This window comes from Anas platyrhynchos, chromosome 20, assembly GCF_047663525.1.
Source record: "Anas platyrhynchos isolate ZD024472 breed Pekin duck chromosome 20, IASCAAS_PekinDuck_T2T, whole genome shotgun sequence".
NCBI classification, from domain to species: Eukaryota; Metazoa; Chordata; class Aves; order Anseriformes; family Anatidae; genus Anas; species Anas platyrhynchos.
The window spans coordinates 3,820,244-3,844,038 of NC_092606.1; the positions used below are offsets into that span (position 1 = coordinate 3,820,244).

General features: G+C 47.6%; 2 protein-coding genes and 1 long non-coding RNA gene across 5 annotated transcripts in view; 1 reads left to right on the top strand and 2 right to left on the bottom strand.

Annotated features, from left to right (window-relative positions):
• The window catches only part of ULK2 (unc-51 like autophagy activating kinase 2), a 39,769-nt gene extending 29,780 nt beyond the window's left edge, over positions 1–9,989 (bottom strand). Inside the window, exons 1-3 of the mRNA XM_027472676.3 lie at positions 9,259–9,989; positions 7,955–8,047; positions 6,670–6,711 (exon numbers count right to left, since the gene is read on the bottom strand). Of these exons, the coding sequence (XP_027328477.3) occupies positions 6,670–6,711; positions 7,955–8,047; positions 9,259–9,351 (228 nt within the window). The 5' untranslated portion in view covers positions 9,352–9,989. The remainder of the gene's footprint in view (positions 1–6,669; positions 6,712–7,954; positions 8,048–9,258) is intronic.
• Positions 8,563–14,003, top strand: LOC113845687 (uncharacterized). 2 transcript variants are annotated; one of them, XR_011804281.1, is made up of 3 exons: positions 8,563–8,896; positions 10,605–10,675; positions 13,320–14,003. It is a non-coding gene; the product is annotated as an uncharacterized lncRNA (long non-coding RNA). The 2 variants fall into 2 exon arrangements; XR_011804280.1 differs by lacking the exon at positions 8,563–8,896 and adding an exon at positions 10,114–10,488.
• A 2,381-nt stretch (positions 14,004–16,384) lies between these two features.
• NLE1 (notchless homolog 1) lies at positions 16,385–23,490 on the bottom strand. Of its 2 annotated transcripts, XM_027472682.3 has the most exons (13): positions 23,374–23,490; positions 23,036–23,179; positions 22,744–22,961; positions 22,583–22,662; positions 22,247–22,323; positions 20,785–20,882; positions 19,429–19,621; positions 19,147–19,282; positions 18,741–18,787; positions 18,388–18,590; positions 17,291–17,450; positions 17,131–17,201; positions 16,385–16,646 (listed from the first exon to the last, which is right to left on the bottom strand). In XM_027472682.3, exons 1-13 carry the CDS (start codon positions 23,377–23,379, stop codon positions 16,634–16,636), a joined length of 1,446 nt encoding a protein of 481 aa, XP_027328483.3. In that variant the 5' UTR covers positions 23,380–23,490; the 3' UTR covers positions 16,385–16,633. The 2 variants fall into 2 exon arrangements, with proteins under 2 accessions (XP_027328483.3, XP_027328484.1); XM_027472683.3 differs by lacking the exons at positions 20,785–20,882; positions 22,247–22,323; positions 22,583–22,662; ... (1 more) ...; positions 23,036–23,179; positions 23,374–23,490 and adding an exon at positions 20,525–20,549.
• Between the last annotated feature and the right edge of the window lie 305 nt (positions 23,491–23,795).

A 23,795-nucleotide genomic window follows, 5' to 3' on the forward strand; every position in this document is an offset into this window, starting at 1 on the left:
AAATCTGCCTAAATGAACCCCTGAATATTTAATTCCCATAACACGTTGGTGTTCAAAAATCTGTATACATCACATTAAAGTTTTAATTAAAGCCTTATCCTGGCTACAGTATTATCAGTGTTATTTTGAGGGTATTAACTAAAATCAAATACTTGATTAGGGTGATTAACTCATAACCACATGCACTTTTCAATATCCCACCAATGCAAGCAAAACAGCTTCAAAACAGCTGAAGTTGTTCATCCCTTCACAGTTGTTCACATTTTGCATTCCCGTTCTTGCTCGGCCTGACTGGGAATATGATCTCCGTTTTGGGAATACAATCAGAAAACACAAATCAATTTTGTAGACGCATTTTTCCCTAATAAATTATTTTGCTGAAAAATAAAATGATCCCTATCATCATTCTCCAGATGAGCAGTTCTTGTTGACTAGCTAGGCAGAGAAAAGTGCTCAAAAAGGGAAAGATAAGTAAACCACCACGTTTCAGATTTAAGGTTCAAGAATAAAGCTGACCTAGCAAGCTATTTTAAACTGCTTCTTGAAACAGATAGCAACGCTTTCAAAAATTTACATTCCCATACAGATCATAAAATTATAGCAGCTGGAGCTGCTCCGGCCTACACTCCTACCTAGAAAAATAATCAAGCAAAACAAATGTATGCTGTATTTAAACAATTATGGAGCAGTTTCCCAGCATACCTTGCCTTATTTGCTCAAACTTTTCTTGACAAAAACCTACTTTTACTTCTTATTCTGAATCAAAGTTTTACTTGCAAGATAAAGTAGAAGATAACAAAGGTTAATAGGAAACCGTTTTACAATTCTGAAAGCTAACAGGTAAACCTACCAGATAAAGATTAGGAGGCAACATATTTGCCAAAATTTGCTGTGTTTTAATCCCAGACTTCCCACAGTTGTCTCAAGGGATGTGAAGTTCCAACCCAAATCACAGGCTCAGTGCAGTAGTTCCATTTAAAAGACATTAATTGAAAAAGAAGTCAAAACATTCATGGTTACTTCTGACAGCTGTTTTTAGAACTCTAGCACACTGGCAGAAACATACCCGAGATTTCTTTTTGGATAGGAAGCCCTCCTTTAGAAAAAGATAAAAGTCTGCAGTGAGTATTTAGTGAGCTGCCAAAGGAGAAACCATGGCAAGTAAATAGTTACTCTGCTTTTGCTCGGTTTGTAGATTCTGTTTAGCTGCAGTTCATGATCTGAGTCCCAAGAGCGTGCAAGTTAGCCTGACAGCTTATGCATTGCTGTTATCTGATTTTCTGACATGTTAATTTGTGCCTTTTTTCCCCCCCCCCAAGGAATACACTCCATTTTTTGGAGCATTAGATACATTTGGCAAAAGTTCTAATGATTTAGGGAAAAGGGACCGGCCCAGATCTTTTTAAGGCTATTTCTGCCTGCATTACAGACACTCTCATTTTGCTTTACAAGTGCACCGCACCGGCAGCTTCTAACATGTTCAGCTCCTATCATGTCCAAAGGCCTGAACATTTTGTTAGTTCTGACTAAATGTTAAATCTCAGCCTAAATGTCAGTTGACACGTGCCTGTAGGATTCGAATAGTGTGCACGCTGCCAATTATTCACATAAAAGAGCAATCAGCCATGGGATATATCCCACAACAGCAGTACCACTCATTTGCTGGTATGCGAATTGCTATACTTCAGTAATATGCACGGGGGACAGTGAAAGAGGTTGGCGACTGCACAACACAAAGGAAAGGCAAAATTGTTCATGGCACACGAAGCACTTAACATGCTCAAATACTTAAAGATCTTCTGAAACAGTTTTGAAATACAGATTACAGCATCCAGGCACAGCAAAGGTGTTAAGGACTATGTAGCAACTCCAAACCTTTGGTTCTCATGGTCAAAACAAACTAACTGGCTATCCCTAACCTTCAACACCTAGTGTCATTCCTTGCAGTCTGATATTGCTACCAGCCTTCCAGTTAGCACCAACTACAAGGTGGTATTTCAGAACCTTTACGCTTTCTAAAGGGCGGGATTTTCCTTTTTGTTTAAAAACATCTGTCATGTGGCGGGGAAATACAAACCCAGAAAAACAGTCTGGAAAGCATGCTTTCCTATGACCATATCCATGCACAGTAAGGATGGATGCTGTCAAATCAAGAGGCCTCAGTCAAAGAGCTGAAGAAAAAAACAAAAAAGATATTGAGACATCCTAATTTAAAAGATGATGGTTCAGAAAACAGCTGTGATGAGAGCACGGAGGCAATCAAAGCTGTGACACACCAAGATCAAGAGCACACACCAGAACGCCTGAAGCTACCACCTCAGGAAACATGCAAGACGACCAGACCAGCTGGAGTCCTTGGGTAACCCAGACAGGAGCACTTAATCCCTTTGGTAAAACAGCAGCCATGGATAAACACCATTCCGTTCACCAGCATCCCTAGTAGGAACTGACGGGCACTTGTATGGGAAAGGCTGAGGGATAGGTACCAAGGGATCGCTGGCTTTGCTCCCACTAGCTTTTGCTGCTTTCAAGGACAGGAGAAGCAGCTGCAGTTATTTTGCCTGCTCTGCGTCAATGAGCTAAGAAACAATTTATATACAGATACTCTTTCTCCAGTAACAAACTCGAAATTCGTTCTCTCTAAACTACTGCTCAAATAGCAAACTTCAGACTCCATACAGTGAAGACTAATTCATTCTTCTAAAGCGCTATCTCCGAGATACATTACAGGCTTTCATCCTGATGGCTGACATTCTAAAGAGGTTTTGAATTAAATTATTTGCTAAAACAGGCACTGTCTGGCACTGTGTGAGATTAGTTCTACTCAGCACACACTTGGGATCGTGAACTGCAGAAAACTGTAAATTCATGGCCTAAGTATAGCACATTCCAAATAACTTACTGATACCTTCATAGTGCAGTGTAATATTTTATCCCAGGACCACAATGCACTTCATGCTGCTGAGTTAGAGGTTATTTTAGACTCCTTTTGCTTTTGAGAAGCAAGGCTCCATTTCTCCAATTAATGTTATCCAAGACTCTCAGATCTTCTTTTGCAGGATGAATGATATCTCCCAGCACCACCATGGGAGAAGAGCTGCATTCCTATACCATTGCAGTGACTCAGGTGGTTTTTATTTTTCAAAAATACCAACCTCCTGCCCAAGAAGATAAGTAAAAAATGTCTCAACAGGTTATGTTTTGAAATCCATCTATTGCACTCTGCTTTTTGCTTCATGAAAAAAGTAATTTCACCTTGAGAGGTGAGCTGCATTTTTTTCTCCAAAGCCCTGCTACAGCAAAACATTTGCCTCTCACAGATTGAAAGCTCATATTTAAGCATCTGCACAAACGCCTTCAGTCTTAAAACCGTTCTTCTCCAAACTCAGTTTTGTGCAGCTCCCTGGACTTCTGAGCTAGCACAAAAAACATACTCTGCTTACATCAAATGCATAACTGCAGACCAAACCTGCCAGCACTGCACGTGACCACCTTATGGAAATTGAGGACAATTATCGTGCTGGCAACAGAACAAAAGGTTTTAATGCTGACCAATACATATTCAACACTAATGGTGCACCAGTCCTTTTGGGGATGTCTGCAGATGAATGGTCATTTCCAGTAATTTAACTTAGTGGACCCTATAGGTATTAAGGAATATATAAAAATGGTGTTCATAAGAAACTGAAGCAACAGCACTGTAGGTTTTCAAGTGCTCATATCCTATCATTAGGATGGCTCACAAGTTCTCCTTAGATCCAATCAAAGCCTTAAAAGTGTATGTGTTTTTACTGCACTCACTTGTGCGACTGGTCACAGATGCAACAGGAACGCAACCATAAATGAGCAGAGATGAAAGAGAAGGAATGTGTGTAATTACCTCATGTGAAAACAATTCTAAATGAAGCCTTTTGCAATATGTAAAATATTAACTACCCTTTCTTTCTCAAGCTTAAAATATATATTCCAAATTGCTATACAGGCATACAGCTTTAATCTCCAAGTACCACCATCAAGTACAAATAATTTCACTTAATATTGTGAGATATAAAAAATATTTATTCAAAAATATTTATTATTCATTGCAATTAATACACCTTTTTTACTTATTTTTGCAACTTGCAATGCACACCAGCTTTTTTTTTTTTTATCTGACAACTTGGTACAACAAACAGTTCTTCAATTATTTAGATAAATGGTCTGCCTAGGAGTGCATTTGAAATGTGAGCATTTAAGAAAAACTTTAGACCAACAGATCTATAAAAATAAAACAGATTTCCAGTCACACTGAGAACTCCCTACTATGACACAGACCCCACTGGCTCCACCATGGAGTAAAGAAAAAAAAGTTTCTGTAACTTAAATATTGTTTAAATTCCTAAATTCTTATCTATTATGCTGTATGTCCATGTACACAACACTATGACAAACAAAAAGAGCAGTACATGCTAGAACATGAAATGCTAGAGAAAATTAGTAGGTGTAGCAGCCTACTAGACATGTGAATGCCTTGCATAGTGTTCATTCTTGCTGGGTTATAAATTAATATAATCATACAAGTTAATGACGTATAATATTTCACAAACAGAACCCTGTGCAGAAAGGGGAAAGCTTATTTGTGCAAGTGTCACATCCTCTGGACCGTATTTTGCACAGCAATTTCTTCTATAGAAGTAGCATTATACTGCCAAGCCTTATGTTTGCCATGAATGCATTTGAAATATATCCAAGGTATGAGACAGTTTTTCCCTTCTCTCTGCTGTAGCTGTTCTTTTTATTGAGGCTCAATGGCCAGTGACAAACAGCAACATCTCAAAAGGAGAATATGGGGCTGACCAATCACGAAGTACTGTCACTCATAGAGGCACCCTTTTCTGTGGTAGAACATAAGAGCATGAAAAATGTGTTTCTAAATTACTTTTAGGTGAAGGAATAAACGAGTATATAGCTCTGTCCTTTCTTCCCTTGTGGCTGTTCTGTATAGAAATAATAAGAAATGAGAGCTTCTCCAAAGCTTCGAATTAGAAGATGATGTTAAATCATCAAAATACATTATATCTGGTCAACAACCTTCAAGTGGAGCTGCAAAGCTTAATAAGTAATCTTCACATCAAACAACTGTAAATGATAAATCCAAAATTTAGCTGCTTACTCACACACCAACATCTTCCGTCAACAACTCCAGTTTCTCTTTAGGTGTGTGCATACACTAAATTCAGGATGCTGACAGATTATTTCCATTTAGCATTACTGAGGAAAGCCTGGTCTCTTTGAAAGACTGCACCTTCCCTTTCAGAGCAGCTAACATCATTCAAAATGCAGAGTTCTAAAGTCAGGACCCAAAAAGGGAAAGGAAAGACCTCAGGATAGAGTATACTCATCCAAATGGAAGTTTTGAAGCATAATCTGTTATTACTTGAATTCACCACTTTGTATCATAGGTCAACAGAAGCTGATGCATGTCCTGCAGTGCGAAACACAATAAAACCTGACTTTACCTGGCATATATCTTCTGAACACAAGTTTCTGTTGCTACACGAGATACACATCTACACATAAGCTGAAAATCTTTTAGAATGCAAACATGTAAAGACAAAAAATGTTGAATAATGTAAAAAATGTCTATTTTGGACTGCTTTATCTATGCAATGCCCCGAGGGTGGCTCTTAATAATTTTATTCATAAATGTAATTCTGTATTTAAGATTAGAATTGAGGCCATGAGACAAATGTATAGTTCATATTCAAGTAGAACAAATGGCTGCACACCTTACATCATCTCACATTTAGCATTACTCAACACTTGCAGCCCTTACAATACAAAAAATGTACTTCCTGCTAGGTAGAAGGCACTACGCTGGATAGGCTAGAAAAGAAACGCCTTCACCTTGTCAGGCAGAATCCTGGGAATAAAAAGGGGAAGACAACTTGAAACCATCCAATCCTTATTCCTCCTAAACAGAAAGATGCAAATGTCTGTTCGGTTTTTATACTTTATCCCCCCCAAACTGGAATACAGGTATGTAACAGCAACATACATATGTGACGATGATCTGCTTCCCTCAGTTCTCCCTCACCATAACACAGGGAAATACAATATATTTCTTTGCCACAGATGCCTCAAAACCCCTGCTCCTTTTCTACAACAGTATTTTCAGTTATGTTGACTTCTCAATGTCACTTTGCTTCATCCTTTCAGATCAACTCCTACTAGCGCATTTTCCTTTGGGTGTATTCAGTCATTAACCGCAAACATCCACTTTCCAATTAAATTAGAGGGCCAAAGAAACAATGCTAATTCAGGAGAATAGTTACTGCCACTGATACAGCTCCCAGCCCAGCCAGCTGATGCTTCTCTCTGGAGACAGGACCAGACTACACAAACAGTCTCTGCAGAGATTATCAGGCTTCCATGTGCTCCTGTGCCTGGAAGTAAACCAGATTCCATGCCCCTTTCTACCCCAAAAAGAGACAATATAAAATAAGTGTGTAGTGTGTTGAATATGAGAGAACCCCCCTGGCACTGCTGGGGAAATAGATTTCTTTTTCTAAATACCACATTGATTATGGAAAGAAAATATACGGCTACTTAAAAATCTACTTGATATTTAAACCCATTAAATTTTAATAAATAAAATTTAAAGAGAAAGGCATCAAGGTATATTTTTACCTGGACATCATACAGAGCTACAATGTTCTCATGCTGAAGTTCCTGTAAAACAAAATATTTATATTATGGAAATAGCCTGTTATTATTTTAAATTTAATATACCAGGTGATAATCAAAGATAACCAAGTTTTACAAAGAAGGGTAGTATATTTTTTAGACCATTCAATGGAATTTGGAGGAAACCCCAGCTATTTAGACTAAATTTAAACTGATAGAAAATTAGACAGTATCTTCAGAGGTCAAAAAAGATCTGGTTCAAGATTTATTTTCTATATCTTGTTATAGAAAATGTTACAACACATGATCCTTTAATGAATACTGAAAACTGACTAAATTTAATTATAGTCTCAAACAATTTATTGTTTAGGGGAGTAACCAACTATGCTATTTTCAAGCCAACCTTTTTATTTTACAATAAAGTGGAAAACAAGCCAAATAACATCAACTACAACTTGCATGACAACTCATGCAATTATTTGTAACTGTTCAAAACAAAAGCAACACTTTGCTAAGCACTTGCAACACACTAATAGACACAAGGCTGCAATTTCTACTGTGCAATATACAAACTAGAATAGAATATATATACTCGCATATAAAATATCTCAAGAAAGTTGGAAACAGCACTGAACTTGACAGCAGCACTGATTATTATTGCAAAGCTACATCAGATGAGACGCAGTGAAGTTCAGAGAGTGGAGAATGGTAAGACACTATCCAAGCAGACATTTCTATAAAATGCACTGAAGAACTAAATGATGCTCAATTTCCTTCATTAAAGCCACGCTACATTTTTGAAGTGAATTAAGTGAATTATCTCAGAAGTGGGAAGTCTGCCCCAGGAATCACATTCAGCATGCCAATTCAAGTTTTCAAGGCATTTTTGAGGAGAGAGAAAAAAGAATAAAAGAAGAAGGATCAAGGACCTGTGTTTTACCCTCTGCTGTGACTGTACAGCTTGGGAAAGGAGATGCAACACTAGGCATCCTGAAGGACAAAGCTTTCCGTATGTGCAATAAAAGCACATACTGGTTCTACAACAGTTTTTCACTTGTAACAACAAAAACATGCCCTTAACCTGTCCCGAGAGCATTTCCAGAACTAAAAAAGTTTTGTTTTTTTTTTTTTTGTCTTTTTAGTTCTGTATTTCTTCTGGAACTAATAAAGATGCAAAAGGCATAGTAACAATTACTGTGATACCGCACATGACCCAGAATGAACTGCGTCAAAAGTCTCTTTTCCTTGTCAAGTAAAGCAGCTTTAAAAATCACTGCAATTAACATACCTTTAAGATTTTTATTTCTTTTCCAAGTAGGATTTGTGACTTTGACAAGTTCTTTTTGTTAATACTCTTTATGGCTACTTCCCAATCCGTCTTCTGCAAACAACCAAAAAAGTATCATCAGTTTAAAACATATGTATATACATATTTAACTTTATGCACTAACAAGTATCTAGTGAAGCACAAGAGCAGCGAGATCACCCCTACTCTACCCACCGGTGATTACTACATCACATGACACCATTAAGAACTATTTCATTCCACAACAGTGCAGGCAGCTATTAAAAACCGGCTGCAGCTAGACTGCATTTTCATGGATTTAAAACCATTAAAAAAATATTACAACAAAAATAATCATATCTGATTTGCTCTTCAGCCTTGTCCCAATGATGAAGTCACTTTTATTCTCTCTTAGACTTCTCAGTTTTGGCCTCTTTACACTCCACAGCTGAAAACTGCACGAGCATCTGGTTTTTACATAAACATATAGTTTATTTATTGTATGTTTATACACTGCCTAAAAATAAATTGTCTTTGGCATCCTCCATTGGCCTTCAAAGCTTCTAATGCCTTTTTTTTTTTTTTTTTAACTCAAAAATCTCTGTGCTGTGCCCTTCCAAGTTCTTCCCCCACAGGGTCGGCGTGAAGCCTTGTTTTCTGGAAAGCACAGCACTTCAGGCACCAGCCCCAGAATAAACTCTCGCAGCATCAAGAAACCCAACTATGAAGATCCGGGGTGATCGGCGAGCCACGGCAGGAAACCAGACACCTCTGAATTTCGGAAATCTTCCTGCCAGGCCCCCAGGAGACAATTTTACACCGGGTCCCCCTCTCCCCGGCCGGGTAAACGTGCCCCTGCTGACAAACAAAGGGCTCGGCTCCCCTGCAGCTGCAACTCCCGGCTCGCCGTTATGTTAGGAAGCTACCAAACAGCAGGGAGGAGAGGTGAGAACACGGCTTAGCCGGGCGTTTTGTTGACGTTTTTATTAAACCATCATCATAAAAAAAAAAGAAATCGCTTGGCGAGGCCGGGTGACGGCGGCTCGCCTCAGGCCGCCGCAGGGCCCACCTCCGGGCCCCACCGCCCCCGGCCCGCTACCTCAGAGCCCACCCCGCACCTTTTTGTCTTTTTGCCTTTTATTTTCCCTCCCCCAACCCCAGAAGTCCCCGAAGGCCCCCCGCAGCTGTCCCCCCACCCCCGGCAGGGGCTCCTCAGAGCCGCGGCCCCACCGAGCGACCCCGGCCCGGCCCGGCGGGGGTTGTGTAACCGGCTGCGGGCCGAGCCCGCCGCCGTGGTATTTATTTACCTTGCGGTGGCGACCTTTGAAGACCACAGCAAAGGCTCCGTGTCCTATCAGGTCCTTCTTGCTGTACTCAAAGTCCCCCACCACCTCCATCATCCCTCAGGGGGGCATGAAGCCCCGGGAAGGGGTGGTAGGAAAACAAAAGGGGCTCTTCCTCCAGCCGAGGCAGCTACAGCCGCCTCACGGCAGCCGGCGGCGGGCTGGGAGCCTGCCCCTCTCCTGCCTGCCCCCGGCGGCCGGGGCAGCTCCTCTCATCCCGCGGGGGCAGCCGCAGACCCCCCGGCCGGCGGGGCTGCTGCAGGGCGTCTCCGAGGCGAGGGGCTCCGTCAGGCATGGGGAGGGGAAGGGAGGCTCTCAGGGGCCGGCCGTGAGGGGACAGCTCGGCATCGGCGCCGGGACGAGGGGGCTTAGCTCAGCGGGGAAGGGGGCTCGGCGCCCTGCCGCTGCCCGCCCCCATGGCCCCGCCACAGCGGGGGCTGCCGGCGCCGCGGCCCCTCTCAGGGAGCGAGCCCCGGAGCATCCAGCGGGGAGAGGGGGGAGGCGCGGCCCGCGGCTCCGAGGAGGGCTGGCGTTGTCTCCTCGTCCCCCGAGGGAGAGGAGCGAGCAGGGAGGGTGCAGAGAGGAGGCTCTCTGGCTGCCACCGCCTTCCGGGGCTCCCACTGCTCGGCCAAGCGCTTCTTTTGCGATCCGCACACCTCCAGCCCCGGCTCCGACTGCCCAAAGCTCCGCGCCACCCCGCGCCTTTTATAGTCCGCATCGCGCAGGCCCCAGCGCTCGGCTTCTTCCGCCGGCGGCCAAAGAGTGCCTCACCCCGTTTAACCCGGCGGGAGCGCGAGGCGCGGTCCCTCCGCCGCCATCTCCTCAGGAGCCCGACGGCGCCTCAGGGCCCCGCCGCCATCACCTCAGGGCTCCGGTGGCGCCTCAGGGACCCCCGCGCCCCCACACCCGGCGATGGGGGAGCCAAAGGTGCTGTGTTCAGACCCCCCCCTCGTCCCCTCAGGGGGCACGTCCTCGTCCCAGCACCTGGGGAAGCCCAGGCTGAGGCAAAATTCGAGTTTCAGCCCCTGCCTTGCCTGGAAATCGCTTCTAACGCGGCACTTGGGCCGCTTCCTCAGCCACCTCAGGCCCGCCTGAAATGAGGGACAAAACTGAGGGGCCACCAGGAGAGGGGAACCCTGCTCACACCACAAACTGAGGCAGGGTGAGGAGCCGCACCGTGAGGCAGCAGCAGAGGTAGGAAGGCAGAGGTTAGCTCATCCCGCCCGGCATTGCTGTCACGGTGGTGACACTGCTTACCCAGCGCCTCATGGCTCACCCTCAGCCCCGACCCTGCTCCTTTTGTAAGCCAGATTCTACATCAGAAGAAACTTAAAGGAATGGAGAAGCAACTGAGGAGCACACAGGCAAAATGCTAATACAGGTAAGTGCTGCAAGCCAAAGACACTTCTCATGTTGCTCGATCTCCTCATGCAGAGAATGGCCACTCTAATTTGCACCCTCTTCCCCCCAGCACTTCTAGATCAGCCTTGGGCAGTTTTCAGCAACAAATACAAACAAAAAAAACACCCCCCAACAAAAACAAACAAAAAATCACACCATACGTCACACCATACACCAGTCACATGGAGACTGACTGACCTTCACCTCCAGATCTACATAATTATGCTCCTTTCCTTTCCTCACTGCTCTTTCATTTCCCCTCTCTCTCTGCATTTTCTATCATGCCACTTCAGCATCCAGGTTTCACGTGTACAAGACATTTCAGGCCACCCAAATATCCCCATCTGCCCTGGATACCGTTGGCACTCTGATCACTACACATGGCAGCAGCAATCATTAACCCATCTGGCTGTGTTCCATCAAAGGGGCAGGCAGCAGGCGGCTGCCAGACACAGCACTACTTGGGATTTGGGCAGTTACAGGCACCAAAAGATGCACTTTGGGATCTTGTCAGGCCAGATCTCAGACCCCACACACCTGCACTGCTCCTTCTCTCTTGGGGTCTGCTTTCAGTGCTCTAGATGAAAATAGCAACCTAGCAGTTACACAGTTGTCTCTCCGATTATTCTTTACTTATCTCCCTTCACTTACTGTAATTCAAACCCAAGAACTACTGGAGTGGTGTGCCATGTCAAAAACTCCACGGTTAAAGACTGCTCCAAAGATAACACACCTGCATAAGAAATATTTAGCAAGAGATAAATAAGAGAATACTGACAGCTTTATGAAGGATGTTTTAAGCTCTAAACGTTACATAGAGGCACCAGAAGAATCCGGACACATCTATTTTGTGCCACAGAGAATTAAGAACTTTAAAAAATCCCTCAAGATCAAATTCACCCTTTATTTTCTGAAGTTCTGAGTACCTATGCAAAATTCCTTTGTGGCACTAACCTAACAAATGAACAAATAGACAAAAAAAAAAAAAAAACACAAAGTGAAGCTGGACAAATAATTTCAGCAGCTCAGAACACCACTGTAGAAGGAATAAATGAGATGTAAAAATATTCTAAGTTAATCATAAATTAAGGTGTTGGTAGTAACACAAGCACTTTCTAGGATGTACTCACAATGCCCCTTTAAAACCAGGAAAAAACCCACAAGTCTCAATGTGTTAAATATTCTGACTCACAAAATTTCCCTCAGAACTGGCTGTTTATTGCCATTCTCACATTCAGTATTAATCCTCTCAGCATCAGTGTGTATCACCCCAAAGTCTAAGTCACAAACTGCGTTTTAGGGAATATATATAAAAAAAAAAAAAAAAGATCCCTTTTGAACTGAGAAAGCCACTTGAGGAATTTCTAAACCACCTGCTCTGCATTACACTTCAAAAATGAGACACGTTTCCCTTTGGTAGCAGCCTGTCTGATGTCCTTTTGTCCTCATAATAGGGCTGGAGCCCTCAAGCAGGTTTATTTCAGCACAGCAAGGACAAAACAGCAAGGAGTGGCAAGGAGATTTGACCAGAATAACTAAATACACTGGCGTAGCACTGGGATTTGAACAGGATCTGAGGGGCTGAGATCTGAAAAACCACTCAATGAAGGGCTGTGAGATTTGCATGCAGGTCATTCATTTGAACTGGCTCCTTGTTAAGTCTTTGGGAGAGTTTCTAGATGTCAATATTTCCAGCGTTATGACTACAACAAACCTATTTACAAACAGCACCTTCCCTTGCTTTTGCTACTGAAAGAGGTTGGAGATGAAGCGGACTGTATTCACCTGCCTCTCCTAGAGAGCCTCCTTCCTGGAGATGCTGGGAGAGCAACACACGATAACCTGCAGGGCTTGTGCTGCTCCTCCCTCCCCCAGAACACACACACAGATTCACCGCTTAGCACTAACAGGCAGCAGCAGCCCTGCAGCACTCGGAGGGATGCAGCTTTGTGCTCTGACAAAGTCATGCAGCACAATAAATTACCCAGCGCACTCAAAAGGCACGGCTGGGCAGTGGGCACTAGCACCGTGGTCTAAGAGGCCACGATGATTCTTCAAAAGCAGAGTACTGTGTGCTGAGTTTATTTCCTTACTATCATTGCCTGGGCAATGGCAAGACTTACAAAAACTATCAGCCAGCTGCAGTTCAGCAAGGACAACCAACCTTCAGGGTGAGGAAAACAGAAAATAACATTACTGGAAAGGTATTTGTAGCTCTCTCCTACCTGCACTACATTGATTTGGCCAAATTAGCCCCTCAGATGTGAGCTGGGACTCTTGATCACGAGAGACACAGATCTGGGAAGGAATTAGCACCTTCCACATTGCTTGCCTGAGCGCACAGAAGTGTGCTTTCATCTGGCAGGAGTTCCCCACTACACAGACATCACTGTTCTGAGTTTCCATAGTACCTTCATCAAAAGCACTGATGGCCTTTATGGTAAGCCCTTACCACCATACCACCAAAATGCAGCCATTTCTGAGGGAAACACGACCTGAATGGTGCCTAGGTTCACCCAAAGAAAAGCAGAGAGAAGACTGCTTCTTCTAATACTGATGCAGAATAAAGATGATACAGATTTTCTTCCTGTTCATTAAAATATCTTTTTTGCATCTCTCTCCAGACAATAAGTATGCACATGGAAGTTAAATTACTGATCTGGGAAAATAATCAAGAGATCAGCTGAGTCAAGCAGAACATGAACGCGTGACTGCAAGGAACCAGGATCTTGGGAGCACAACTTGCAACACCACTTCACCAGCCTTCCTGCCTGGGTAAGCAGAACACACAGCCCTGAGAACGATTTTCAGAGGGATGCTAAAGCCCCACTTATCTAAATCTACCCCCAGGGGACAGGAAGCTGTCACCTTTCCCACTCCTCTCAGCTCTATCCTGGTCTGCCTACTTCATCCTAGGTTCTCTCACTGTTCTCTTCTCTCCTTCCCTCCCTGCATCATACTTGGGAATTTAATCAAGACAGGTAAGCCTTTCTCAGCAGACTGGCATGCTTCCCAGTCCTTATCACCACTGTCCTCCCTATTGGGGATTTGTAATAAAATTAATGGTGGCACAAGATAAGTTATCACAGCTTTTAAAGGAGAAAGTGTCCGATGGCTCTGTGGGAGAAGCACTGTATCAGCGGAATACGCTTAAAATTACTCTTACAGTATCAGTGAAAAATAAGGTCCTTTTGGTAGGCATACCTGTGTGGTATGCTTAATAAGTAACCTGGGTGAAACTGGATTGAAATGCAGCCGTACATCCTGAGTTTCCTATTGCACTGGATTTGAAAACTTCAGTCCTTAAAGCACGCTTTTTGCTAAGTGTAGCTAGGTAGATCCTTGAGTAGGTACAAAGCAATCAAAGCTCATGCTTGGCCTTTGACAAAAAGTTACATCTTATCCACTAACCAGATCTGCTACCGCAACTCTAAAAATTAGCTAATTAAAGCTCCCATTGCCAGGAGAGAGAGGGTGATCAAGTGCTACTTTGTCTCCTGCCAGAAAAGAGCCACCCCCGAAGCAAAGGGCAGCAGCTGTTTCCCAGCACACAAGTCAGTAAACTGTAGAGCGTGGCCCGAGAAATGCCACTTTCAAATAAAACGGGGAGGAGTGTTATGGGATTGCTTCGGAATACAGCTGGAAAGGGGCCAGCACTTAGTATGCATGAAGGCTGGTCCTGTATGAATGACAGAAATGGGAGCAGCTGCTTAGGATAGGAAAATACAATTTGGTCTCTGTGAGAACTCATCACATGGCATGGTTCAAAATCGACTCACAAACAGGTCAAAGAACAATTAAGGTAGGCGGTGTTCTCTGTTTTTTTTTTCTTTGGCGTGAACTTATAGGCCCTCCCTTTCTTCAAGAGTTCTCATTTTGCTTTGGGAAAGGTTTGTGCCCCAGCACAAAGTGGGTTTTAATCAGGCTCTGCTCTGCACCTAATATTACAGAAGTAAGAGTCTGAAGGTATGGCAAGAGCTAACCTAGGTCAGGAGCATGGCCAGAAGGCACAGCAGTGGCTTTGCGTTGGAAATCAGTGGACAAGGAATTGGTATTTAGGTACACAAACACAGCCAAGCCAGTACCTGCAGGATCACTTCTCCCATTTTGGAAAAATCACCACTTCCAACACAAAATGCGTCGCAGATCAGTGGGGCACAGCGACCCTGTGCAGCCCACAGAGAGTCACATGCTACCAGGAGCTGCAGAGGCTCCTGCTTCCAGCAAGTCAAACCACAGGACAAAGACAGAGCTGAACTCCAGAAGATGGGTTGTTTCCCCTAAAAAACTGCACAACAAAGATTTTTCAGCTGTGACCGGAGCTCTGCCAGCTGCATGCACACTCCTCTCCTTCCCAAGGGCATGACAGTCTGGAGAGGACAGAATTATCAGCTACAGTTTTAAATCATCCTCTGCCCTAACATTTACCTTAGCAAATTACGAAAGGCTTTGTTTATGCAGATGGACACAACATGGCCTTCAGTGCCAGCAAGAACCAGCTAGAGGAAGCATATGAATGAGAAAGCAGGTACAGGATATTGAGTCCTTCTCAAAAGATCCCATGAAGATAGAGCCCGCTGATTTGCCTGGCTGAGAAAGACACTAACAACAAAAGGAACCAGTTTGTGTTCTCAGTTGTACTACAGATGTAACACTTTGTTCCAGTGCTTTGCTCATCTGAACACTTGCAGACAAGCAAACAGTCATGACTGCACCATCCCCTCTTAATTCTCCAGAGCAATCCTGCCAGCAGGAATAAAAGCCTAAAATGCATCTTCTGCAACTGGGAACTCTGTTCTGAGTGGCGGTAATCACTGAGGAACAACCACAGTATGAGGGCTATGCAGAATGTCTTGGTCTTCATGCTAATTTGCTGCAATTAAAATCCGACAATATATTCACTACTCCTTATTAATCACCCCCTGATTTTCACTGTTTTATAACCATCCTGGAAATAAAAACTTAAATCCAGATCTATTTGCCTCACGATTGCTGGAAGCCCAAAGTGACTTATAAAAAGGCTCATAAGCAAGCTTACAAATATATAAAACTGACAGTGAATCCCTCTCACCCACTGGGCACGTAAACACACTTGAGAAATTCCAGAAGGAGCCAACTCTGTGCAATAGAAGTTTTGCCATTTACTGTGACAGCCCCAGACCTGCTGTCAGCACGTATCCAGGGCAAGGGCCATTCAACAACCAGAATGCCTCTGGCTCCATCCTTCCCCCTCTCCATCCCTTCCTTATTTCCTCCCTAGAAGTGGATGGGAAATGAGCACCTTGTTCAGAGGCACAGATGCCTCATTTTCTCATTTCAAAGAGCCACTGAGACCTGAAAACTCAGCACAGCTCTAGCAGTAGTTTGCAGTCCATGCCTGTTGCACCCAGGCCTGAATGGATGAGCAAATAGTTCGCTGTTGTCGACGAGAAGGATCACTGACAGATAATGGTTGGCACAGTTCATGGGCATGTAGGCTGAATGGAAAGCCAAAACCTTACTGGAATAACAAGGAACCCCCAAGATTTTATTCTCAGCAGATCTTTGTCCCAGGCACGCAGCCGAGCACAATTCTGCAATATAATGATGTGCTGTATTTCCCCCTTCCTCTCCCTCTTTGCTTTTACCTTCCAAAGGGGCAGAACACTGTAAGGCTGAAATTTCAATAAAAAGCACGCTGAGATGGAGACAGATGAGATATCCCTCCTGTAATGTTCAGAGGAAATCATCCCGCAAAGCACAGCTCTTAATAAGAACTGGAATTAAAATTTCCTTAAATAAATATAAGGAAAGAGTCCGTGAGAGACAGCAGGTAACAGGAACAAGGAGACGTGCTCAGGTCAGCCTCTGCTGTCCATCACCTTGCCGATCTCCCAGACGGATCGAGCCAATGGGCAGGGCAGCTTAGGACAGGACTGGTGGCTTCATGTCGCTGCTCCTATCTACGCCATCTGTGGACAGAAAGAGCTGCTGAGTCTCTGCGGTCTAGCACCAGTGCTGCTGCATGGCCTAGTGCGAGAGCGGCACCGCAAGGACTTTGAGACCCGGTTCATTCGTCAGCTGTGCTCAAATGGCTATCGGCTCACAGGAATTTGTCTGTCTGCATAATTGGGAGACAGAGCAAGGTGAGAAAGGAAGGCTCTGACCGATTGGTACAACTGCTCCTTTCCCCCCCTCCAGCCCCCTGCGGGAGCCAAAACATCTGAGTCAAGTTTCACCACTGACGGCTCAGTTGGAGGGACTCTGCTTTCTAGTCATCTCCCAGGGGACAGCAGCAGTCCCTGCACTGAGGCAGGTCAGGTCTGAGCTGGGACATGGCCTGTGCTGTATTCTCAGCAAGGAGAGAGCACGCCCTAACCGTGTAGGTCTCTGCAACGGAACTGCAGATGTGGAGTGGCTGCGACTTCCTCAACGGATGGACCACAGGTTACTTACATCCGCAAACACTTATCCTTCCCTCCGCTTGCTACCCTTTGTCCATCTGGGCTCCAGTCTGTTGCAAACACCTAGCACAAGGAAAGTCCCAGTTAATTCTGCTGTCCCTGGTGGAGTCAGCATTCCTACCCCTCTCAAGCACCTCGGCTTGACCACTCACCTCATCCGCATGGCCGGGAAGATCAATGGCCAGTTTCTTTGTCTCAGCATCCCAAACCTTCAGCGTGCTGTCACTGCTCCCGCTCACCAGCAAGCGGCTGTCAGCTGACCAGGCGATCTGATACACGGCCGAGACGTGTCCCCTCAGCGCCGTCAGGTACCTGGGGCAGAGGAGACATGACCAAAAATTGAAACAGATTTGTTTCAAACCTGCCCTTGCCTTGTCTTCATGCTTCTACGCTGGTTGCAAGCAAGTGCTTTGGAGCCCAGAACACTCAATCCATCTCACATTCGGCACACGTAGGGCAGTCAATTGTATAAAGTCAATTCAATCTGTCTAGAACTCCTCCCAGACAGGCTCAGAGCCTTCTTGAGGACAGGCCCTTCATCTCAACTCCTCCAAGAAACCCTTACCCAGCAGGCAACTCTGCAGCATCACTGTAAAGGTAACTCCTTCCTCTCTAGCTGAGCAGGAACATGCCTGGATGTAGAAAGACCATTAAAACTACTGACATGAAGTCAGAGCTCATCAGTACGAAGGAGAATAAGGGAAGGACTGCTGCCCCACAGAGCTCACCAACACTCTAGAAGGTTAAAAGCTAGATTACAGGGACATCCAAACACCAACAGCACCACTTGTAACTACAAGAATTTGCATCATCCAGAACAAGCTGTTCCCTGGCATGGGCACTGTTTAAACTGGGTCAGTCTGCAGCGTGCAATGCACACATCTTCAGGAAAGCAGCCGAGTGGAACATCCCACCCCACCGCAGCCGTGCCTGCCCCAGAGAACCTGTCCTGCAGCAGACAGCGTGTGCCACACAGGTGCGAGGCAGCACTGTGGCTGGGTAACAGCAGAATCCCACGCACTCGACTAAGCACAGACCTTACAACACATGAGGAGCCCAACAAGGGACTTCCCAAGGGCAAAGAAACAGGAGCAGAATTTCTTTGAGTGAGCTAAGGCTACAGAGATGCTGAACACAGCAGGGAGCTGCTGACAGTGGCACTGGGGCACTGCCAATCTCTGCGTAAACTGCACATCACACGCAGACCCAACACAAACACCACCTCCACGAGAGGACAGAAAAAACTCACTTTCCTGTCCTGCCATCCCAGAGCTTTATCGACTTGTCAAAGGAAGCACTAGCTATTATCCGCGTGTCTGGCGAGAACAGGACTTGGTTAATCAGTGCCTGGTGGCCTGTCATTCTCTCCAGTGGCTTCTTGTCTTCTGCTGGCTTCCAAAGAAACAGCGTGAAATCATCTGACCCCGAGACGAGCCTTTCTGGTCCTGAGCCCTGAGAAAGGGATGACAGAACCCAATTCTCATCAGAGCAAGGTGTGAACAGCCTGGAAACACACCCAACAGCCAACTGTGTGCGTTTACTGCTTCCACCAGTACTAGTGTTACAAACCATGGCAAGGGCAAACTTTGCAATGGGACTTACCCTGACTTTTTCATACCTCTGCCGTGCCTTTTCCTTCAGTTCTGCCACTAGAAGAGAAAGGGAGAGGGCTAAGAAGAAAGACTTGGAACTGTGGGGAGAAAAGCAACATTATAATCCTATGATGCCAATTCCAGTCCTGACTCTTGTGGGCCAAGCAAATACATTTGTGACTGTTCAGCCTCTTCCTCTGTGCCAGGAACCACACTGGGAGCTGAAACCTCTGAACTCAAGGTAGTCTCATGCCTCAGACTGCTCAACTCTGCGCATGCACAAGGAGTATCACAGCTGTCAGCATGACCGACACCAGCACAGAGTCTGCTCCCAGCTCTGAAGACTGCTTCAGCTCCTGGCAGCATTAAGAGGTCTTGGTGCCTCCTCCAATCCTACAACACAGCGCTGCACTTACAGGAGCCGCTCACATCCTGTGGGTTGATGGTGGCTTCAGCAGGTTCAAAGGCGCCGGTGCGGAGAACATAGTCAGTGCTAAGGGCCATGGTGTTCACCCAGTGAGCGTGGCCCTGCAAGGTGCGGCAGAGGACGCCCTGGAAACAAAACCACACGCTTAAGAGAGGGACGGGCAGCACAGAACCAGACCAGGTTCAACCCACACCAGGAGGAGCGGACAAAGCTCCAATGCCACATGCAGCCCCCTTGGTCAGCAGGCCACAGGGCTGCCTGCCCCACTTACATCCTGGCTCCTCCAGACTTTGATGGTTCTGTCCTGGGAGGAGGAGTAGAGCAAGCCATCGCCACCCCACTTCACGCACGTCACCGACTGCGTGTGGCCCGTCAGGATTTTGTCACACCTGCCCATCAACGTGTCCCAGATGCGGACGCTGCCATCCTTGGAGGCACTTGCCAGGTAGCGGCACTCCGGGTTTCTGGGAAAGAAGACCATCAAATCCACATGGACTGCAGGCACAGCTAAGATCTTACTGGGTCAGCCTCAGAGGATTTAAGAGCCCAGAAGTTTCTAAAATACAACGTTCTCTTTTGGCTTAACAACCGAGAGAGGCCAGGCAGAGGCAACTACAAAGAACCAGATCCCACAGGCAGGGGACCAGCAGACAGATGCATCCCTCCAAACCAACTCTTGGGCTGAAAAGGATGCTCGCTGCCTCCTGCTGCATTGCTGCTCTCAGGAGTTTCCCTTTTGTCTCCCTTTAGCTGTCTGTTGACAGCAAAGCATCCTCAAAGAAAAAGCAAAACCAAGCAGCACAACGCTAAGCCAAGCAGTCAGGAGATTTAGTAACAACTGACAGCACCACTGGCCACATCGACGGCATGAGGGCAGTGCTGGGGTGAGGAAGAACACAGCCCTTCCTCTTGTGCAGCTGGCTGGAGACGGGGAAGTCGAGCTCTGGCAGGGTTGTCTCCCAGCTCTCCATTTCCTGATCCTCCTTTATAATCAGTTTTTGCAAATCCAATTAATTGTTTGCGGGAGTTTCCTACCAGCAAATTCAATTTGCAGGGCTCTGCTCTGAAGGGACCCTTTTTTTCCTTCTTTATTTCTATAATGGCTTGGATTATTGGCTATAACTGTCCCCCCTCACCCACCCCTCCTAGACAGAGCTTTAGCCGATCCAAGGGATAAGGAGATTGCAGAGTTAATCAGCCCTCAAGATAAACAAACAGAGGCAATCAGGATGCAGGAGGGCAGAACAGGAGTGCTCTGCACAGGCTGAGCTCAGACTACACGCTTGTAGGTTTTCCTGCTCCCATCTTAGCACACTGAGCAGCTTGTCCAGCACTGAAAACATCAAGCCCTTTCCATTGGCAGGTACCTCGTTTATATGGGGTGAGGGGAGCAGAGGCACAGCCCAGCAGCAGCTTCCTCTGCACCCTCACAGGGACTGCGAGCAGCGGCTGTGACTCCTGAGCTGGATGCCTTTTTCCTGCCCCACCTCACAGGACGTTCTGCTGCACACGCTCCCTCTGTGCACCATAACAGGAGAAAGGCAAACAGGAGGAATGCCCTTCAGGTCAAGCTGGTCTTTTCCTTAAAAGTAACGGGGCAGAAGGGCTGGGCTGGCCCCTCACTTACATGTGGAGCGGCTCCCAGCACAGGCACGTGATCCATTTGGAGTGGCCGGCGAGAACCCGGCCGATCTGATTGCCGGTGGCTGGGTCCCAGAGAAATATCTGCCCGAGAGAAAGCAAGAGGGTCGTGTCAGGCCACACATCATGTGAATCCCAGGAATGTCGAGGCTCCATTTAGAAAGGATAGGTGTCCCCAGTCTTGTGGGGCTGCGATTTACGTTGGCACACATAGCAGAACAGGAAGAGAGCAGGACTGGATGCCTTTGCAGATCCCAGCAGCAATCAGCTGATGTCTCAGCGCATGAGACCCGATCGCCCTTCTCTCTGCTTTAGATGCTGCTGTTACAAAAATATCTGCCTCAACCCAAAAGCAATCCAGGTCTCCAGAAAGCCAGCCTGAGCCTTTGACATTCTGCGCCAGAGCGTTGGTGAATGTTTACAGAGCATGATGAAAGCCAGAGAGTGCTAAATGCTACTTATTATCGGATTCTGTGGGCGGGACACATGCTAGTTTTCTGTTGTTTTTTCCCTCTCTATATAAATGCTCATCCAAAGAGCCAAGGCATTAGTCATCTGCTACTTAAGAACCTGGGAAAAACAGAGAACGATGCAGCTCCCTGGGTTAAACTGAAGCCAGAACCTGCCTGTTTCCTTGGGCTCGTGTCACAGTGGCCTTCCAGAGCAGCTGCACAGACAGTGAGCCCAGGACAGCGCCGCTTGGCAGCTCTGCAGCCGCTCTCTGTGCTCCCAGACTGTCCGAAGGTCAGAGCAAGCGAAGGTCCCGCTGCACCCCAAGTAACTGACTCGCTTGTAATTGCAGCCAAGTGCCCCTGCTTCCCCAGGCATTTCTGGAAGCTGCTTAGGCACATGTTTTTTGCCCCACAGCTGGGGAAGGGCCCCCTTTGCATTCCTGTAAGAGGGAATTTGTCTGTGTCTCAGCGGGAGCAGCGAAACAGGCTGCCACTGCATGTCTGGGTCATGCAAACAGCAACCTTGGCTTGGCCGTGCAACACCCTGCTTGCTCCAGACACCTCCCTCGTGATGGAGCCGTCTGCCAAGGGCCATGTCCAAATCCTGGACTCTTTCCTGTACAGAGGCAAAAGCATCTGCCACGAGACAGCAGGGCTCGGCGGCGAGACTGCTGCAACAGAAACAAAGCCCTGCCTGGCACAGCTGAGGCACAGGCCAGCTCAGAGCCACTACTCGCAGCCACTATGAAGCATCCGCACACAGAGCTCTTTCAGGGCACAGGAAATCCTGCTCCGAATGACTGGACACTTGCCTTGCCCAAGCTGCCAAAGAAAACAAGTCTTCGCCCCTAAAGCCCCTGGCACTCACTTTGCAGGCTGCGTTTTGCTTCAGACCAGAGCTGCACAGGGTCTCCTGGGCAAGGCCACTCTGCACTCCCCCAGATTCCCCCCAGCCCAGCTGCTGGGGCACCACGGGACCACGGAGCCAGCACCCACCTGGCTGTTCTTGCAGCCCGAGGCCAACTTCTTGCCGTCAGGAGACCAGGCGATGCTGAGCACCCAGTGTCGGTGGCCTGGCAGAGAAAGCGTGAGCAAGAGTGAGCGGAGAGCTGCACCGACCTGGCCCCAGCACGCAGCACTCCCAGGACAAAAGAAAATCCTGCATGTTCCTCATCCTTTCTTCACTTCAGTAGTGGAAGAGAGCAACTCCCCTCCAAGGGAAGGTGCCATGTGGCTGGCACAGCACCCAAGGGCTGCTCTGTGTCCCCCTGGGCAGGGGGAAGGATCCCTGCGGGCCTTCAGGAGCCGCCCCCTGGCACACCCCACACCCACCTTTGGCTGTGAACTGCGGCGTCTCCGTGCTGAGGTCCCAGAAGCGGACCGTGGTGTCTCCAGAGCCACTCGCCAGGTACCTGCGACAGGAGAAAGAGCCAGGCTCAGCACGGTGACCCTGCCTTGCCCCGAGCCCCCCGCCTGCACCCAGCCCCTCGTACTTTCCCGTGGGGCTGAAGGCGACGGAGATGACAGCCTCAGTGTGCCCCTCCAGGGAGCTGGTGCAGCGGGTCACTGCCCGCACCCTGAACACCGCCTGCGGCTGGTAGACGATGTCCAGCACCTTCTCTGTCTCCACCGCCTGCCCCGCCAAGGTCTTCTCCAGCGACACCACGATCTCGGCATCGCGGAAGAAGAAGGCCAAGGGCACCGGTTCGTCCTGCAAGAGAAGGGGCAGGAGCGATAGCGCGGGGCAGCCCAGGTGCCGGGACGCCCGGTGCCCCCCGGCCTCACCTCCTGCAGCAGCGCGTTGCACACCAGCTGCAGCTCTCCCGGCGTGATGCGGAGCGGGACATCGAAGGGGGACCCCAGGGGCTCCCCGGATTCATCGCGGAACTGGATCAGGAGCCGCTCCACGTCCTCGGGAGGCGCCGCGCCCTGCGGGACAGCGGGCTCAGCACCGGGACCCCGGCAGCACAGCCCGGGGGCACGGCGGGGCCCAGACGCCCCACGCCGGGCCGGTAGCGGCCCCCCTTAGCGAGCACCCCTCCGAGGGACGGGGCCCTACGGGGGACCCCCACAGCAGCCAGGGGGTCCCGGAGCGCCCCGTCCCCCCCCGGTGCCCCCCTCACCGCCATGTGCGCGCTGCTGCCCGCGTGCGCCGGAAGCGGCCGCGCCGCCGGGGCGGGACCGGGGGGAGCCGGGCGCGGCGCTGCTGCCCCCCGGCGGCCGGCGGGGGCTCGGGGAAACGCAGGTTCGAGACCCCCCTGAGCACGGACTCGGTCCCCGCCGGTCATGGCTTTCCCGGTAGTGGCCACCGAGATGCTTTTTTAATACCTTTCTCACACGTAACGCTGTAAAAGCGTAAGGAGGCTCCTAGATTGTTACATTGTCGTGTACAAAAATAAAGTAATTCTGCAGCCTGTGCCTTGCCCGTGTTAGTAGGAGGGCTGGGCTGCAGAGTGGAGTGTTTTATCCGCCATAAAAAAACACTGGCTCCATGGGCTCCGCACCAAGGACAGAGACTCAACCCTGCTATGCAAAACACAGCAAG